Source organism: Staurois parvus, unplaced genomic scaffold (assembly GCF_062004578.1).
Source record: "Staurois parvus isolate SC_StPar_1 unplaced genomic scaffold, SC_StPar_1.0 ptg000202l, whole genome shotgun sequence".
In the NCBI taxonomy this organism is placed as follows: domain Eukaryota; kingdom Metazoa; phylum Chordata; class Amphibia; order Anura; family Ranidae; genus Staurois; species Staurois parvus.
The window spans coordinates 4208432-4228720 of NW_028317998.1; the positions used below are offsets into that span (position 1 = coordinate 4208432).

At 41.5% G+C, this 20289-nt stretch overlaps 1 protein-coding gene across 2 annotated transcripts in view; it reads left to right on the plus strand.

The window, feature by feature from the left end:
• The window catches only part of LOC149461455 (SWI/SNF-related matrix-associated actin-dependent regulator of chromatin subfamily A member 1), a 277776-nt gene that overhangs the window by 162079 nt on the left and 95408 nt on the right, over positions 1-20289 (plus strand). For both annotated transcript variants that reach the window (XM_089678297.1, XM_089678296.1), the window contains exon 15: positions 5671-5819. In XM_089678297.1, coding sequence (XP_089534423.1) covers positions 5671-5819 — 149 coding nt within the window. The remainder of the gene's footprint in view (positions 1-5670; positions 5820-20289) is intronic.

The window sequence follows — 20289 nt, forward strand, 5'->3', positions numbered from 1 at the left end:
AATGAATCGATTACATTCAGGTAAATGCTTGCTATTAGCAAAGTAATTGTTTGCTATAAGCAAATTGTGTGAAAAAAAAAAACAAATACTGATCACTTCCCCAAAGTAGTACAATGTTACTATGGTAACATTATACTACTTTGGTCATAGTGAAATATGAAAACAAATCTTAAAAAAAGAGAAAAAAATGTAATAAAAAATAATAATAAAAAAATTATCACTTTTTTTTTTCGTACTGTCACCAGTCAGTGCCCCCGATCACCGCCATGCCAGTTATATGATGACGCTGTACTGCACTGGTGACAGTATGTAAAAAAAAAAAAATAGTGAAAATCATTTTTTTAATTTCTTCATTTTCCGAAAAATTATGACAAAAAAATTACAACTTCATAAAACTCGCCATGCCTGTTATGAAATACCTCGGACTGTATACTTTGCAAAAAGGGGTCATTTGGGGATCTCTGTACTGTCCTGACATTCTTGGACCTCAAGAAATTAGATTGGCCATCAGTACTTCAGGATCGACCAATTTTCAGATATATCCCATAGTTTGTGAACTCTATAACTTTCCTACAGACTAAATAAATACTAATTTGGGTTATTTTCAGCAAAGAAATGTAGTAGAATACAGCTCGGCCTAAATTTATGAAGAACAAATATTTATTTGCAAACTTTTATAAACAGAAACAAAGAAAAACGTGTTTTCAGTCCTTTTTTGTTAATTTAGCAAAAAATAAAAACACCAGCGGTGATTAAATACCACCAAACGAAAGCTCTAGTTGTGTGAAGAAAATGATAAAATTTTAGTTTGGGTACAGTGTTGCATGACCGCGCAATGTCATTCAAAGTGTGAGAGCGGTGAAACATGAAAATTGGGCTGGGCAGGAAGGGGGTAAAAGTGCCCGGTATGGAAGCGGTTAAGCAACTATTTTACTGAATGAAATTGAGTTTGGTTGTGATTAGCTCTGATTGATCATGTGTGTACCATGTGATCACTGTGACCAATCACAGTTCACAACACAAATATACACAGTGAATGGGCTGCTATGGCCGTTTTTACACCAAAAGGAGAGTCGCGTGGTTATTTCAGGTGGGAGAAGGTTGAGGGGGTGGTTGTTTTATTGGTTAGGTGGTAAGTATTAGCCTCGATATTCTGCATGTCCCTCAGTCATGTACTTTCTGCCTCTGAGTCTCTCTCTGTGGACTACAGAACATCCCGCTCATGCCCATCCTAAGCTGACAACGCTGCTCCTCCATGGATACAGTCCAAACGATTTTAGTACTTAATTATTTCCCACCCAGGACTATTCTGGCATTTCTCTCCTACATGTAAAAATCATCATTTATTTGCTAGAATATGACTCAGAACCCCCAAACATTCAGGGAGCGCGCACAAGCAGAGAGCGGGGAGGACATTTATAAACGACCACCCACTCCCGCACTGCTCCCGTCCGGACGTTTATATACATGGGCCAGATGGGAAGTGGTTGAGCTATAAGCAATCATAATGTGCAAAAAAAAAATCCTGACTTCTCTAGAGTAGTATAATGTTACTATGGTAACATATTGCTCTGGTCCCAGTGTGGTAAACAAAATGATAAAAAAAGAGAAAAAAACCCCAAAAATTGTGAATATTTGTTTTTTAATTTCTTAATGTCTGCTTTCCAAAAAGCGGTCATTTGGGGGATATTTATACTCTCTTGGCATTTTTGGGCCTCAAGAAATGAGACGGCTGTCAGTATTTCAAGACTGATCGATTTTCATATATGTGCGCTTTGCCGATCACCCTCCCTGCCCACATCCTATTCACCCAGCTGCCTAGGCCCCCCTGCTGGCCTGGGCCCCATACAGGAGGACTGGTGGTGCCCCCTTATCCACAGCCCTGGGTACAGTGTAGCATGACCGTGAAATTGCCAGTTAAATAAGGCATTGGCAAACAGCACAAAATGGCCTGGTCTTGAAGGGGGTAAAATCTTCCGGTGGGCAAGTGGTTAATATGGATGGCGTCTTAGGCTTGGTTCACACTAGTTCAGCCCGCATCTCCGCGAACACGGCGGCCCATTTATTTGAATGGGTTGCTATGCCAGCGTTTCACGCAAGAAAAAGGTGCATGCAAAAACGCATCTGCAGGGAAGCTGCATGGTCTTTTTGATCTTGTGGTTTCCCTGCAGTTCCCGCACCTGCGATCGTGTTGTGGGCTGAGATGCGCGGGGGTGCCATTCGGAATGAATGGCAGCCCCGTGCGTCTTGTAAGAGCAGAGCGATTCGGCTGTGGGTGGTTGCGGGTGCAGGAGATGATGCGATTCCCGAACCCACAACCAGAACGCACAGGGCGGGCTAGTGTGAACCCAGCCTTACAGGGGAGGGGGACATAGCAAGGAGGGTGGAGGGGGGGAGGTAACAATAGTTTACACTTAGAGGAGATATTATGCGGGGGCAGGGGTAAGAGGATATGTGTGTGTGTGTGTGGGGGGGTGCTTTGAGATGGGAGAGGACTTATGCTAGAATGAGGGGGGTTGGAATTTGAAATCCCCCCACCCCACCTTCTAACACAAGTCCTCTCCCCTCTCAAAGCAACCCCCCCCCCCCCCCCACCAGCGCATATCTGACCCCCTCCTCACCCCACCTTCTAGCATAAGCCCTCTGCTCCCCCAGCATATAATCAAAGCCTGGCCTTTGTTTAGCCATGCCTCATAAGGCCCACCCACTGTAAAGGTTTACCACGCCCACTCTTGCAGCGCCACGCTATGCGCATCGCAGGTCTCTGCCTCCCTCAAGTATATAAATATTTATTTATTGTAGACAGAGTTAAAAATTAAAAAAATATAAAGAAAGAGAGATTTTTTTTAAATCTATATATATATACTATGTGTATGTAGCAGCAAGATCTGTTGATCAGCGGTGCTGGTGGGCGGAGCCTAATTGACTCCCACTGTGGGGCCTAACTGGCTCCACTATTGTGGGCGGAGCCTAACTGAATGTTTTAAGAAAAACATCCTGCTCTGTGTCATTTCTTCTTGATCCACGCACTGATCACAAGCGTTTGTGATTGCTCTACAAAGCGATTTCTTTGACTGATTTGCGTTTATCACTTGTTAAATCAGCAAGGCAAATATCAAATCGATTTCTTTGATTTCTGTTTGTCAGCTATATTATCTGCGAGACAAAGATGGGAATGCTGCTGAGAGCATTGATCTTTGTTATTCTGCTGCATCTGGCAACAGTTACATATCGATCTTACATTTATTTATTTCAGGTACTTATATAGCACTGTCAATTTACGCAGCATTTTACATGTATATTGTACATTCACATCGGTCCCTAACCCTCAAGGGGTGTACAATCTAAGGTCCCTAACTCACATTCATACATACACATACTAGGGCCAATTTAGACGGGATCCAATTAACCTATCAGCATGTCTTTGGAGTGTGGGAGAAAACCCACACAGGCACAGGGAGAACATGCAAACTCCATGCTGGAGGCACCATGGTCAAGAATCGAACCCATGACCCATTTATTACAAGGCAGATGTGCTAACCACTAAGCCACTGTGCCATTTTTACTAATGAGCAAAAAAAATATATAGAGAGAGAGAATGATTTTTTTTTTTTTTAAATCTACATAGTTGATATATATATACAGTGGGGATCGAACGTTTGGGCACCCCAGCTAAAAATTTGTATTAATGTGCATAAAGAAGCCAAGGAAAGATGGAAAAATCTCCAAAAGGCATCAAATTACAGATTAGACATTCTTATAATATGTCAACGAAAGTTAGATTTTATTTCCATCATTTACACTTTCAAAATAACAGAAAACAAAAAAATGGCGTCTGCAAAAGTTTGGGCACCCTGCAGAGTTAATATCTTGTACTGCCCCCTTTGGCAAGTATCACAGCTTGTAAACGCTTTTTGTAGCCAGCCAAGAGTCTTTCAATTCTTGTTTGAGGTATCTTTGCCCATTCTTCCTTACAAAAGTCTTCCAGTTCTTTGAGATTTCTGGGCTGTCTGTCACGCACTGCTCTTTTAAGGTCTATCCATAGATTTTCAATTATGTTGAGGTCAGGAGATTGTGAAGGCCATGGCAAAACCTTCAGTTTACGCCTCTGGATGTAATCCCCCGTGGATTTCGAGGTGTGTTTAGGATCATTATCCATTTGTAGAAGCCATCCTCTCTTTAACTTCAGCTTTTTCACAGATAGCATCAAGTTACCATCCAAAATTTGCTGAAATTTTATTGAATTCATTTTTCCTTCTACTCGTGAGATGTTCCCTGTGCCACTGGCTGCAACACAACCCCAAAGCATGATTGATCCAACCCCATGCTTAACAGTTGGATAGAGGTTCTTTTCATTAAATTCTGTGCCCCTTCTTCTCCAAACGTACCTTTGCTCATTCCGGCCAAAAAGTTCAATTTTAACCTCATCGGTCCACAGAACTTGTTTCCAAAATGCATCAGGCTTGTCTATATGTTCATTTGCAAAGTTCAAACGATGATTTTTGTGGTGAGGATGTAGAAGAGGTTTTCTTCTGATGACTCTTCCATGAAGACCATATTTATACAAGTATCTCTTTATGGTGGAATAGTGTACCACAACTCCAGTGTCTGCCAGATCTTTGTGGAGGGATCGTGCAGGCAAACGTGGGTTTTGAATTGTTTTTCCTCACAATCCTGCGAGCTGTTCTGTCTGATATTTTTCTTGGTCTTCCAGATCTTGCTTTAACTTCCACTGTTCCTGATGACTGCCATTTCTTAATTACATTCCGAACAGAGGATATTGACATCTGAAAACGCTTTGCTATCTTCTTATAGCCTTCTCCACCTTTGTGAGCGTCAGCTATTTTCAGTTTCAGTTTTCTAGACAACTGCTTAGAAGAACCCATGGTGCTGATTGTTGGGGCAAGGTCAGATGAGTCTGGGCATTTAAAACCTTTGAGATTGACAAATCGCCTGGTCTTCCCAGACGATGATTGAGAACAGTCCATGACACTGGCAGGTCTCAGCTTTGCAAAGGGGGCAGTGCATGCTATAAATTCTGCAGGGTGCCCAAACTTTTGCAGACGCCATTTTTTTGTTTTCTGTTATTTTGAAAGTGTAAATGATGAAAATAAAATCTAACTTTTGTTGACATATTATAAGAATGTCTAATCTGTAATTTGATGCCTTTTGGAGATTTTTCCATCTTTCCTTGGCTTCTTTATGCACATTAATACAAATTTTTAGCTGAGGTGCCCAAACTTTCGATCCCCACTGTATATATATATATATATATATATATATATATATATATATATATATATATATTTATGACATTCAAATTCAGTAAATTTATCATGAGGAGAGTTAATATGGAATGTTCGTAGAACTTTTTTTTTGTGCTAAGGTAGATAAGTCTTTTAATCAGGAGTCACCAAAGCTTTTGCAGAAGAGGCGGTTTAAAAAAAATGTTTAGATGGTGTTTCCAAGCCAATTCTCAAATGACAATAGTTAGCGGAAGAAATAAAATAATACCATTCTCTATTTGCCTTGTGACTAAGCAAAATTGGAAAGTTTGTGTAACCTTTAAGAAGGGTCCAGGCTGTACTTGTAGGTAGTCAAATGGATGTTCATCACTTTTTTTTAGACACAGGGTTATTTGCACATACTGTATGTATTTTCTGTGTTTAGGGAGGCTGATAGATCAACAGTCAAACAAGCTTGCCAAGGATGAGATGCTTCAGATGATTCGCCATGGTGCCACCCATGTATTTGCATCAAAGGACAGTGAGCTGACTGATGAAGATATTACAACCATTTTGGAAAGAGGGGAAAAGAAGGTAACTGCTGTTTGTTTGTCAGTTCATCATTTTGTTGATCAATAATTATGTACCATTTTATTGAAAGAAAAGATAATGCTTGGAAATGTATTTACCAGGAGGGCAGTTTTCTCTGCTGTCCCTCATCATATAAATAATACATCTTTGTTGATTACATTTTAAAATAAAAACAGGGTGAGAAAACTAAATTATTATAATATAAATACATTTAAAAGCACTGTATGGGATGTGAGAATGGTATCAGTGTTTGTCCCATGGCAGAAAAACACAGCTTTGCTGAGAGTGACAGTGTCTACCCTGGAATTAGTACTTAGCCCCAGTGGCAGTAGATGGCTGCTTTCAGTGGAGGCTTTAAGTCTTGATTGCTTCATGTAAGAAGTGACAAAGCAGAGTCCCTTAGAGGTTTAGTGTTTAGGGCTCAATTTCTTTTTGCATGCAAAAGCAACTCAAAGGAAATTAAAAGCAACTTGTGTACAATTAGAAGTAATTCTAAAGTACACCAAATGTAACCAGCAAAGCTTTTTCCAGGAAGTAAGGGGAAACCTCAGTAGACACTCAGGGAGCAATAAAAACCGAACAGGGTTTACAACCCTTTTCCAATCTATTAGAACATAATTTATTGCTGTCTTTGTCTCTGTTCTGAATATTTTCTCTAGCTTTCTATTCTGTCTGATCTCTGCAGTCAGGAAATCTCCCAAACTAGGACACAGATAAAAGAGGGGGCTGTCAAATCATGGTACCGTATTTTCCGGCGTATAAGACGACTTTTTGACCCTTGAAAATCTTCTCAAAAGTCGGGGGTCGTCTTATACGCCGGTACACGTCAGGGGGCACTTTTTAGGGGGGCAGCGCGGTGCCGCCGCCGTCCCTTCCTTCCCACGGAAGGGACACTAAGTACAGGGGTGGGCAGAGGGCTGCATTCTCTTACCTGCTCCCATGATGATCCATCCAGGAAGCGCTGCTCCTTCAGTCACTCCGGCCACTCCCTCACTCCTGCCACTCGGCTCCGCCTCCTCACCGGTGATTGGCTGCCAGAACTGTAGCTCAGGAAAGGCACACAGGCGGCCAATCACGGGCGAGGAGGCGGAGCCGAGCGGACCCGCGAAAATCGAGTGAGGGTAAGTGTGCAGTGCAGAGGTGCTGCTGCAACCACATATGCTGGCTGCAGCAGTACCATACTAGAAGAGGGTCAGCAAGTGTCATTGGTGTCAGTGGGAGGAATAGTGCCCCATCATTGGTGTCACTGATACTAATGATGGGGCATTATTCCTCCCACTGACACCAATGATGGGGCACTATTCCTCCCACTGATACCAATGATGGGGCACTATTCCTCCCACTGACACCAACGATGGGGCACTATTCCTCTCCCCACTGACGGAGTACTATTCCTCCCACTGACACCAATGTTGGGACACTATTCCTCCCACTGACACCAATGATGGGGCACTATTCCTCCCACTGACACCAATGATGGGGCACTATTACTCCCAGTGACACCAATGTTGGGACACTATTCCTCCCACTGACACCAATGTTGGGACACTATTCCTCCCACTGACACCAATGATGGGGCACTATTACTCCCACGGACACCAATGATGGGGCACTATCCCTCCCACTGACACCAATGATGGGGCACTATTCCTCCCACTGACACCAATGATGGGGCGCTATTCCTCCCACGGACACCAATGATGGGGTGCTATTCCTGCCACTGACACCAATGATGGGGCACGATTCGTTGCTCTGACACCAATGATGGGGCACTATTCCTCCCATTTACACCAATGATGGGGCACTATTCCTCCCACGGACACTAATGATGGGGCACTATTCCTCACACACTGACACTAATGATGTGGCACCATCATTGGTGTCAATGGGAGGAATAGTGCCCCATCATTGATGTCAGTGGGAGGAATAGTGCCCCATCATTGGTGTCAGAACGAGGAAGCGTGCCCCATGATTGGAATACCATACCATATTGAAATCAAATCTGATGTTTTTTAATTTTTGGTGTGCGTTGGAAGAGGGGTAGTCTTATACGGCGAGTATAGCTCAAACCCTATATTTTAACAGGAAAAGTAGGAGGTCGTCTTATACGCCCAGTCGTCTTTTACGACGGCAAATACGGTAAATTAACCACTAGACCTCCGGAAGGTTTTACCCCTTTCATGACCAGGGCATGTTTTTGTTATTCAGCACTGCGCTACTTTAACAGGCAGTTGCTTGGTCATGCAACACTGTACCCAGATGAAATTTATATTATTTTTTTCACACAAATATAGCTTTCTTTTGGTGGTAATTTAAAGTGATACCAAACCTAAAAACATAATTTTTACCTTAATTCATTGCTTTCATTAAGTTAAAAAATATTTTCGATTTGTCTGTGCTCCCCCTACCCTTCGTGAAAGGGAAGAGAGGGGAGAAGAGATCTGTGCTGTGCATGGCTGCATCTATTCTCCTCTCCCTTCCTCTTTTCACAGGGACTTATGCATCAGTCATTGACTCTTGCTGTTGTCAATTAAATGCAGTGAAGAGGAAGTGGGGACGGGGCTAAGTCCCGCTGTGCATGTCTATGGAGCGTGGCTCCGTAGACACACAGGTCTGGAGTGTGCACGCAGTGTGTGTTCCCATAGCAAACAGCTTGCTATGGGAGACAGACAAAGAAGAGGAGGAACTGAGATTGCCAGCGGGGTACCTGAGAAAAGGAGGATCGGGGCCAGTCTATGCAATACCACTGCACAGAACAGGTGAGTATAACATGTATGTTATTTTAATTGAAAAGCAAATTCAGACTTTAGTAACACTTTAACACTTTAATCAGCACTGGGGTTTTTATTTTTTTGCTATATAAATGAAAAACTACCAAAGATTTTGAAAAAAACCCACGTTTTTCTTAGTATAAAATTTTGCAAACAAATAATCTTTCTTAATAAATTTTGGCCAAAATGTACTCTGCTACATTTCTTTGGTAAAAAAAACCCAGATCACTGTATATTATTTAAAATGCCAGGACAGTAGAAATATGCCCCCAAATGACTCCTTTTTGGAAAATAGACAGTCCAAGCTATTTAGTAAAAGGCATGGCGAGTTGTAAGTTTTTGTCACGTTTATTTTTTAAAATTAAGAAATTAAAGCAAATTCGTTTTTTTCCACAGTTTATTTTACCTACTGTCACCAGTGCCATACAGTGTCATCATCTGACTGGTGTGGCAGTGATCAATGACTGGTGAAAATATGTAAAAAAAATAAATACAAAGTCATACTGTGATTGCTGTTACAGTGATGATCACTGTAACAGCAATCTTTTCAAAACTGTCATGAATTAATTTCATTCATAACAGCTGTGCTTGCTCTAGTGATGCTGTGACTGGCCCACAGCTATCACATGGTATCACATGACTGTGATTGGCCCAGGTACAATGTCACAGCTGTAGGCTAATCACAGCATCACTATAGGAATCACAGCTGTTGTGAATGCAATTCATTCATAACATCTTTGTTGACATTGTGATCACGTGATTGCATAGCGATGACCATAATCTGCTGAGGACACAGCAGTCATGGGAGTGGTGCAAATGTGCACAGTGTACTGAGGACAGACGGCACGGCCAGGCTCAGCAACGTCCCGTCCATCCACAGTAAAAGTACTGTGGGCGGGCAGCAATTGGTTAAGGATGGCAGTGCACAGAAAACACACCTGCAGCATTTCTTTATCTTACATCATGGGACACAGAGAGGCCATAATAATGACTATGTGGGTTATATGCTACCTATAGGTGAATGGACACTGGCTGCTCAATCAAACAGGAAGTCCTCCCCATATAACCCCTCCTACACAGAAAGTTTTTTTGCCAGTGTCTGTAAGGTGGATGTTCACTGAACGTGCTTCATATGCTCTTTGAAGCATACTGGGAAGTCTGAAACAATTCTACTGAGAGTCAAGGGCCTCAGTTGGATCCGTTCAAAAAACTGTTAGCCAAAATGGATGGTACCTGAGCCTCGCTGGATAAGGAGAAGAATGTGTTGCCTGTAATGCGGCTTTATGGCACTGGACCCTGCATTTTCGGAACCCTGTGACCCTGTTTGATCTTACCAGGGCGCTCACGGCAGGGTGCTATACTGGTCCAAGGCAGTAGCCCTCATTTATAAAAGGGGGACCGAGTCCTTGAAGGTCTTCATCACAAGGCCTCTGTCTAGGAGGAGGATACAGTTGTGGATTTGGCAGATTTACCACAAGCCTTGTATTTTGCAGTTGATGCCCTTAAGAATTCAATTCAATAGGTCTCTCGCAAGGCCCTTCTGTTGGTATACATGCGCAGGATCTTGTGGTTAGGCAGCGGAACTACAGTGCAAAAGATTCTTGCCAGGTTTTCCCTTTCATGGAGAACATTTGTTTGTGGAGGACCTAAACAAGTACTGTATATCCAGAAGATCTCAGGGGGAAAAAGTACGCTTTTACCCTTTAAGAAAAAGCCCGACCTTTAAGGGACCAGGCACTTTGGTGGTTGGTGCTTCTTCAAACATTTCACCATGTACAGGGCTCTGCATCTAGCAAAAATTTCAGGGCCAGGGCCAGAAAAAACCCTGAGTGCAGAAGCCTGCCAGGTTAAATTCTAAGTCTGTTTCATTATGAATGTGCACCTTCATAGGTGCGGGTGGGGAAATACTTTTGGCTTTTGCGGAAATTTGTCAAGAGGTGACCCAGGGCAAGTGGGTCACTGCTACAGTTGCTCAGTGGTACAAACTGAAATTTTGGGGAATTCCTCCTTCCCGTTTCTTAAGGTCCAATGTATCCACGGATCCATTGAGAAGGACTTCTTTGTTTCAAGTACTTGACCGGCTTTTGTCCCAGGGCGTGATTGTGGAGGTTTCAGCGGACGAAAGATTCCAAGGATTTTATTCAAACCTATTCACAGTTCCAAAGCCAAATGGGGATGTAAAACCTATTCTAGTTTTAAAGGGGCTGAACCGGTTCTTAAAGATTTGTTAATTTCGGATGGAGTCAGTCTGGTTAGTAGTCACATCTTTACAAGAGGGAGACTTTCTAGCGTCCATAGACATCAAGGACACATACCTGCATGTGCCACTATTTCCAGCTCATCAAAGGTTTCTGTGGTTTGCGATAGAAACTCGACATTTTCAGTTTGTGGCACTACTTTTTGGGCTAGCCACAGCTCCTCAAGTGTTTATAAAAATTCTGGCTCTAGTTCTGGGGCTGCTTAGAACGCGGGGAATATTGATTTTGGGCTATCTGGACGATCTACTGCTCAGGGGTCAGTCTGGTCCAAGCCTGAGAAAAAATGTGGTCCTTGCGATTCATACTCTGGAACACTTGGGCTGGGTGCTCATCTTCGAGAAGTCGGCCCTGGAGACAGTACAGAAGCAGGAAGTATCCTTCCATTCATCTCTGCATAAGGTCAATAGGGGGGAGGACTTCCTGTTTGATTGGTCGGCCAGTGTCCATTCACCTATAGGTGGCATATAACCCACATAGTCATTATTATGGCCTGCCCTGTTTCGCGTAATGTATTCCAAGAAATCGATTTTACAGGTAAGTATGTAGAAAAAATCCAATTTTCGCAAAACACAACACACCACAATATATATAATTTGTGCTTTGTATTGTGCTGTGTTGCAGGTGCATTGACAGCTATTATACAAGTACTTTAATGTGTCATGCTAAATTAGAGGTCTCCACAACTATGGCCCATGGGGCAAATCTGGCCTGCTGCAAGATTTGTTTTTTTATTTATTTATTATTTTTTTATTAAACTTTTTCACATCACACACAACAACAAAAAAAGAGAAAAATGGCAAGTTTCAAAAACATCCGACAAACATAATCATAGCAAAAAAAACCCCAAAAGGGCTGCAATGTACAGTATTCAGGAGAAAAAAAAGAGGGGGAAAAAACACTAATCCAAACCTACTTTGTTAGTTATACTCCTATCTTACAGCCTTATATATACATTTTGGCATAAATATACCTCGCTCAAAAATAACATAGGAAATTTATTAGGGTATCCACTTTTTGATACATCAATTTTTCCCCAAAGAGAGACATTAACCTCCTTAATCCAATCATCAAGTGTTGGAGAAGCAGTTGAGAGCTACTTCCTAGCTACTAATTGCCCTGCCAAAAACAGGAGACGATTAATAGCCAGCATTGACCAGTTATTCAACTCCAGAAAACTCAGCGGGACATAGGGAATTTGACTATCGTATATAATGTTTATCGTATCCACTATATCTTGCCAATATCTGAAAAGAGTTTGGGACACCATCACAATGTGCGGATCAGATTGCCTGGGTCTCAATGGCATCTAGGACAAAGAGGGGAATCTCTAAATGCAGTCTTATGTGACCACTTAGGTGTCCTATATGTTTTATGTAAGATAATTAACTGTGCCATCCTACTCAAGGTGAATAAAAATGTATTAGGGGCATTACTCAGAATATATTCCCATTGATCTTCATTTATAGGACCAAAGTCTCGTTCCCACTTAACTTTACATGAGAGGGGCCAAAGATATTTGAGAATAAAGTATATTTAAGTATATGCTGTATAGGATGTTTTAAAAGAAGCATTAGTCACTCTAAACAACTCTGTTGGTGTTTAGGATCTAAGACAACCCAGCTTCTGTTGAGCATGTATAGCATGTCGAACTAGGAGATATTGAAAAAAAAACTAGTTTTAGAGATTTGAAACTCATCTTGTAATTGTTAAAAGGATTTCAAAACATTATCTTTAAAAAACCTGATACATGTTTCTTATGCCTTTGGATCCCCATTGTTCCATCATGGTACCTAATTTACCTACTTCTGACAGAGTATCATTATGGAGAAATCATCATAATTAGGCACATATTTAACTGTTTCTCAAATTTTTTGAATCATTAATAAAGTAGGAAACTACTTCAAATGCAATAACTGTCTGGCTTCTAACATTGATACCACCCTCACATCACTCACAATATCTTGCATAAATGTATACGTGGGGTCTCTATTCCTATCCACAAAGAGACCTGTTAAATGTTGAATCTGAGCAGCCATGTAGTATAGTCGCATGATAGGGACCAGTTTATATCTAAACCTGTGAAATGGCCAAATTTGTGTATCAAAGACATTAAACTAGTTGAAGAGATAGAAGTATCCCTTAAAAAGAATAATGTGTCATCAGCGTATAATATTACTTTTTCCTCCAGTAAGCCTCGTTTAAAACCAACAATCTTGGAGACTTACGTATCTCAAGTGCCAAAGGCTCAGTTACCAGGGCAAATAACCGGAGTGACAAAGGATATCCCTGTTCCTGTTGGGTGAGATAAAAAAGAAGAGGAGCGTTGCCCATGACCATTATAAACACGGATGTTTTAAGATACAGAAGCTTTATTCAGTTGATACATTTTGGCCCTATTCCAAAATAACGCAGTACCTCCCATAAACAGTATTAAAGGCCTTTGCTGAATCTAAAGATAGAACAACTCTATTTCCCGTTTCCTCTGATTTATATTGGATGTTAAGAACTCTACAAATATAAGTAGAAGTGAGCGGCCTGAAATAAATCCAGACTGAACCTCATGAATCAGTTTGGACATAAATGGTGCCAGGCGATTGGCAAGAACCTTCACCAAAAGCTTGGCGTCCACATTTTATATTATATAGTTCTATAAGAGGCAAGTATGACCACATCTTTACTTGGTTTAGGAATCAACATAATAATTGGTCTGATACATAGAGGCTGGAAGCTGAGCTATGTCAGAAACCGTATTAAGTGTTTCTAACAGCAGTGGAAGCAGGACACTATCATATCTTTTATACAGTTCTTCTGGTAACCCATCAGCCCCCGGGGCCTTATTAACAGGAAAAGAGCCTCAGTAAGTTCTGTTAAAGAAATGGGGGCTTCCAAAATGTCTCGCTGGCATAAGAGCTGAGGGAAAGAGATTGTATCCAGGAAGGCTAACAAATCAGAAGGGTCAGAATTAACCACAGATTACAAATCATGGTAGAATGAATAAAATTAATTCATTATGTGGAGGTAAATAATACTGTCCAGTGGAAGATTTAAGATAACAAACATGAGAGGATTCCCTCTGGCTATTCATGCCCTGAACAAGTAAGTGTCCCACTTGGATCCCTTCCATTAACTGTTTACAATTAGAAAGATAACCTCCCTGTTCTGCATTCATCAGGGACACTGCCCTTAAAAGGTCAGATTCATACTGTTTAGATTTTTCTTTAACATTGGATATTTCCTTAATGAAAAACCTCCTCAAAACCAGGCCATTTTTTGCGTTACAGCGCTGCGCTCTTTCAACTCATGCAATGCTGTACATAAATGAAATTTATGTCCTTTTATCACACAAATAGAACTTTCTTTTAGTGGTATTTGATCACTTCTGGGTTTTTTTATTTTTTTGCTATAAACAAAATAAGACTGAAAATTTTGAAAAAAAAAATGTTTTTTACTTTCAGTTATAAAAAATATATAGTAAACTCAAAGTTAGTCATTAAATTTAGGCCAAAATATGTTTTATTTGCCTTTGGTAAAAAAATCCTTATAGGTGTATATTAATTGGCTCGTGTGAAAGTTACACATGGCGGTATAGATATTGGAATTTACGCCATTTTTTGCTGCACAGCGCTGCGCTAGTTTAACTGGCAATTGCGCGGTCATGCAATACTAAACATAAATTAAATTTATGTCCTTTTTTCACACAAATAAAGCTTTCTTTTAGTGGTATTTGATCACCTCTGGGTTTGTTTTTGTTTGCGCTATAAACAAAAAAAGACTGAAAATTTTGAAAACAATTACATTTTCTCATTTCTGTCATAAAAAATATCCAAAAAACTCAACTTTCGTCATAAAGTTAGGCCAAAATGTATTTTGCTACATGTCTTTGGTAAAAAAAAATTCCAATAACTGCATATTAATTGGTTTGTGTGAGAGTTATAGCATCTACAAGCTATCGTATAGATACAGCTTTTACTTTCTGACTGCTACAGAAATGATCACATTTCTTGAGGTGCTAAAATACCAGGGCAGTACAAACACCCCCAAATGACCCCTTTTCGGAAAGTAGACATCCTAAGCTATCTGCTGAGAGGCATGCTGAGACCGTGAAAGATTTATTTTTTTTCTACAAGTTTTTGGAAAATGACAAACTTTTTTTTTTTTTTTTTACACAAAGTTGTCATTTAAACGATATATTGCTCACACAAGCCATGGGTATATGTGGAATTACACCCCAAAATACATTCTGCTACTTCTACCGAGTATGAGGATACCACATGTGTGACTTTTGTGGAGCCTAGCCACATACAGGAGCCGAAATCCAATGACCACTTTTAAAACCTGAAGGTGCGTAACTTCCTTACTACCTATCAGTTTCGGAGGCCCTGAAATGCCAGGATAGCACCAACTGCCCCCAAATTACCTCTTTTTGGAAAGTAGACACTCCAAGGAATTGAAAAAGAGGCATGGTGAGTATTTTGCAGATCTCAATTTCTCTCACAAGGTTTTGAAAAATAAAAAAAAGAAAAGAAAATGTTTTTGTTTTCTTTCTTCATTTTCCAAAAACTTGTGGCAACAAACGAGATCTGCAAAATACTCTTCATGCTTCTTATCAAATTCCTTTCCAAAAAGAGGTCATTTGGGGGGGAATCCTACTATTCTGGCATTTCAGGGCCTCTGAAACTGTGATAGGTAGTCAGGCAGTGTAATGAGGAAATAAAGCCTTTTAAAAGCTTAAAGGTGCTTATTGGATTTTGGGGTCTTGTATGGGGCTAGATCGCCAAAAAGTCTCTCACATGTGGTATCCCCATACTCGGGAGAAGTAGCAGAATGTATTTAGGGGAGTAATTTCACATATACCCATGGCATGTGTGAGCAATAAATAATTTAAGTAACAATTTTGTGTAAGAATTTTTTTTTTTTTCGTGGTTTTTCAAAAACTTGTGATAAATAAAAATAAATTATTCTATTGACTCAACATGCCTCTCCGCAAATAGCTTGGGGTGTATATTTTCCAAAAATGGGTCATTTGGGGGGGGGGGGGCATTTTATACCCAGCATTGAAAGTTTATGCCATACATCACTCACTCTTCTAACTGAAGACCGAGCCTTTTCTAACACTTTTTGTTCACATGAAAAAAATATGTATTTTTTGCTAGGAAATTATTTTGAACCCCAAAACATTATATATTTTTAATATTGAGAAAAAATGGTGGCCGCTGCAATTTTTGTATGCCACATAGTACTTGCGCAGCAATTCTTCAAATGCAAATTTTAAAAAAAAATATATTTTTTTATTTTTAATGCACAAAAACACAATATATTGGCCAATTGTTTGGTAAAATATAAAAGATGATGGTATGCCAAGTAAATAAATACCAAACATGACATGCTTTAAAACTGCAAACGCCCCTTGCAATGGTGACAAAGTGCATACATTTTTAATATCCATAGGTGATGCTTTAAAAGCTTTTACAGGCTACCATTTTAGATTTACTAGAATTACTGCCATTCGCAGCAATACCTCACATGCATGGTGCGACCGCTGTTTACATGGTGCGGGATCAACACTTGCGCACGCAGTTGCACGCGGGGGGGATGAGGGTGCTTTTTTTTTTTTTTTTCAGTTATTTTGTTTTTTGCATTTTTACATTGTCCGTTTCGTTTTCTTTTTTTGATCACTTTTATTGCTATCACAGGGAATGTAAATATCCCCTGTGACTGCAATAGGCATTGACAGGTATTCTTTTTTGAAAAATCTGAGGTCTGTTAGACTGGCGCCATTCTAGTCTCCAATCAGCTCTATGGTTAGCTGGCAGAAACACAAGCTACATTCTCAGGTTCCCCTGATGGCATCTTCTCCCACTGCTTGTAAAATCAATCCTGCAGCTAATTAGCCACTAGGATACCTTTTACATGAAAGCCGATCACTGGCTGTAAAAAACAATACCGGGATGCAGCTTCAGGCATCATCCTGGTATAACCACAAAGTCCAGTGATGTACCAGTATGTCGCTGGTCCTTGTTGGGTATATATGCTATGTTCTTTTTTTTTATGCAGCCTTTGGGTTGAATGAAAAAAAAAAAAGAAATCTCTATCAGAAAAAGTGTGTGGTATGCCCACCATTACAATATACCGCTCTGCATCCACCACTTCTAATGGTGGGCACACATGAAATGTTCTTTTTTTTGTTGTTCAGCCCATGGCCTGAACGAAAAAAAAAGAACCTAACAGATTCCTATATTCACATAGATTGATGTGGATGAAGAAATCTCTGGCAATTTTTTTTTAAAATAAATGTCAAAGCATAGGGACCTTCCACCCGCTGGTCACCCCAGGCCCCCATGCTTGGGCATATATGCTCTTTTTTTAACTGTGGATGAAAAATCTCATCCAACAGCACTGCACACACTTGCGTATCTTCTGAGAGCAAGACACTGTTCCTGTCAGTATAAACAGATTGGTGCTGCAGCTGAATTGCATTCCTGCAAAGAAAACAGTAATGGTTAACAATAAAACAGGAACAAAAAAAACGTAACAGTAAAACAGTATTTTTTAAAAACTTTTACCAAGATGGTAGGGTCTCTCAAAATGCGATAGCCAGTTTCCTGACTACCTAACATCTTTCAAGACCCTGTGTATATATGTGCCCTAGACTGTGCCATGCTGTACCCTATACTAATAGTCCTCTAGTGTATGGTAGCGACAGAAGCAGTCCAGGTTGGTCAGGACAGGAGGGGCAAAAAATTTCATGTCTGCTACAGACACATCTGTTTTGGGGTGTCCTTTGATTTTGGGTAACAGGAATGTCAACAGGAAAATGCCTCTCTTGGGGGTTTGGGCCACAGCACCTTCTAGATACAAAATCATTTCCCAAGCAGGCTTTTTCCCCCTTTCTACGATGGGTATTTACAAGCTCTTGGGGGTAGCGATTAGGTTGCACGGTGCCACATGCGGCAATTCCAAGCTTGTACAAATGTCTAAATAGTGGCACGCTTGAATAAAAATTGTCCACGTATAAGTGGTACCCCATATGGAAAAAGGAAGCCACCAAGTCCCAAACTATCTTGCCACTGCTCCCCATGTAGTGTGGGCATCCGGGGGGCTCCACGTGGCTATCTTCTCCCTCATAAATCCGAAACTTGCATGTATAGCCTGTTGCCCTCTCACAGGTCTTATACATTTTGACCCCATATCTGGCACACTTGCTGGGGAGAAATTGTTTGAATGCAAGGTGGCAAGAAAAACTAACGAGGGACTCATCAACGCAAATGTTTTGCTGGGGAGTATAGACATCTGCAAATCTGTGGTTAAGGTGATTTACGAGGGGCCAAATTTTGTGCAGCCGGTCAAATTCAGGGTCACTCCGAGGATGACAGAGTGTATTGTCGTTGAAATACACAAATCACATTATATTCTCATATCTATGCCTGGCCATGGCACCAGAGAACATATGATGAATCGGGTCAGTGGACCAATATAACCGCAATTCATTTTTTTTAGTAATACCCATGTTGCGGGTTAGGCCCAAATAAACTTTAAATTCGGAAACCGTTTTTCCATGCAAATGGTCTGGCAAGGTTTGAATTTGGGTTGGCGGTGATAAACTGTTGTGCATGTAAATTGCTTTGATCCACAGTCAATGCATACAGATCTTCCGTGAAAAAGAGCTCCAAAAAATCAAGGGAAGTAGTTAAATTTGTTGTTTCCACCTGAATTCTGGGTTGGGCAGTGGATGGGGGAAGTACTGGTGCTGCAGAATTTGTGGGTTGCCAATCAGAACTTTCAAGCACATCCAGAAGGACACTATGGGCTCTGGGGGCCTGTGTTCGAATTCTTGGTGGCTGCGGGACACTACTTGTGCTAGCCACCGCACCAGCTTGTACTGCACTTTTGGGACTCGTCACCAAGTGATGCTGCAGTGCTGGTATGTATAAGACCAGGATGTACTAGGCCGCTGGTGCTCACCAGTTCACCAAAAAGTAGAGCAGCACTAGTACTGGCACTCTGCTGCATATGAGAATCATCATGCAATTGTACCACCTCAGCAACCTGGAAACAAGGTTGGGTATGCCTGTTCCTAGCAGGGACCTCTACTCCATTGTCTGAGCTATCTGTCAGGGTGCCGCTGCTGTCTACAGGTTTGTATTCTGAGCCTGATTCTGTCAGTGAGGCTTCCCCTTCGCTCTTATCTGACATGCTCAGAATCTCGTAGGCCTCTTCAATAGACTCCCTTTTGTTGGACATTTTGGCCACTAAATTTATAGGTACCTAGTGCGACTCATGGGAAAAATAGCACCTGGCTATCAGGGACTGTTTGAACCACTACAAAAAAAATGTAATTGCAAGTACTAACAGAGATCAGGCCTGATTCTGCAAATATTGTGGTTTTGTGTGCAATGTATCAAGTGACAGCAATCTACTGACACTGCACTTAAAGGGGGAGGGGGTTAAGTGTAGGGGCTAAATGCAGGTGCTGGCAGGTGCCGGGGCTGATCCTGCTAATGCTGCATTTTTGGGGACACTATACTATTGTGAATGCTGGTATAGTGCTGATCTGATCAAAGATATTGATCTGTTCAGATATTATACTAGCAATGGAGGTTTATTGTGTATGTGAGCGTGCTCTTGGCAATCAAGGGGTTAATTGTGATGACTGACGCTATCTGTGTCAGGGAGCGAGGAGCCAGACACACAAGGAGGTGCAATTAAAGGTAGGTTTATTAATATAAAAATAAGACAAGAGTCTATGCAAGTCCAACAGCGGAAATCGTAGCCAAAGCCAGGGTCAAGAGCCAGGAAGAATCATCGCCAGAGCCGGGATCAGGAGCCAGGAAGAATCGTCGCCAGAACCGGGATCAGGAGCCAGGAGAATGGTCGCCAGAGCCGGGGTCAGAAGCCAGGAGGAGTCTAAGCCAAAGCCGAGTCGGTATCCAGGAAAGCAATGAGTAGCTAAACAGGAGCTTGCTGTTGTGCAACCGACAGGACACGAATGCAATGGACAGCCACAAACAGCAGACTTATATGTGATAAGCCGCCACCTCCTGGGGGAGGAGCCGCAGAGGGCTGAAAGCATAAAGGATCCCACAATGCTTTGCAGACACCTAAGATGGATGCCAGCACATGGAGCAGCACAAGGTCTGAGGAAAGGTACGACCTTGACAGTGCCTCCTCCTCAAGGGCCCCTCCCTCTCCGTGGCTCAACATAAGGCTTCTGTGGAAAGCGGGCATGAAAAGCGCAGAGGAGGGCAGGAGCATGAACATCCGCGGAAGGAACCCAGGAACGCTCCTCAGGACCATAACCACGCCAATGGACCAGGAACTGCCCCCGACCGCGGACCAACTGAGAGTCCAGGATGCGGCTCACCTCATACTCCTCATGACCGTCGACCCGGATAGGACGAGGCCAAGGTGGAGAGGCAGTAAAGCGATTACAGACCAGAGGCTTCA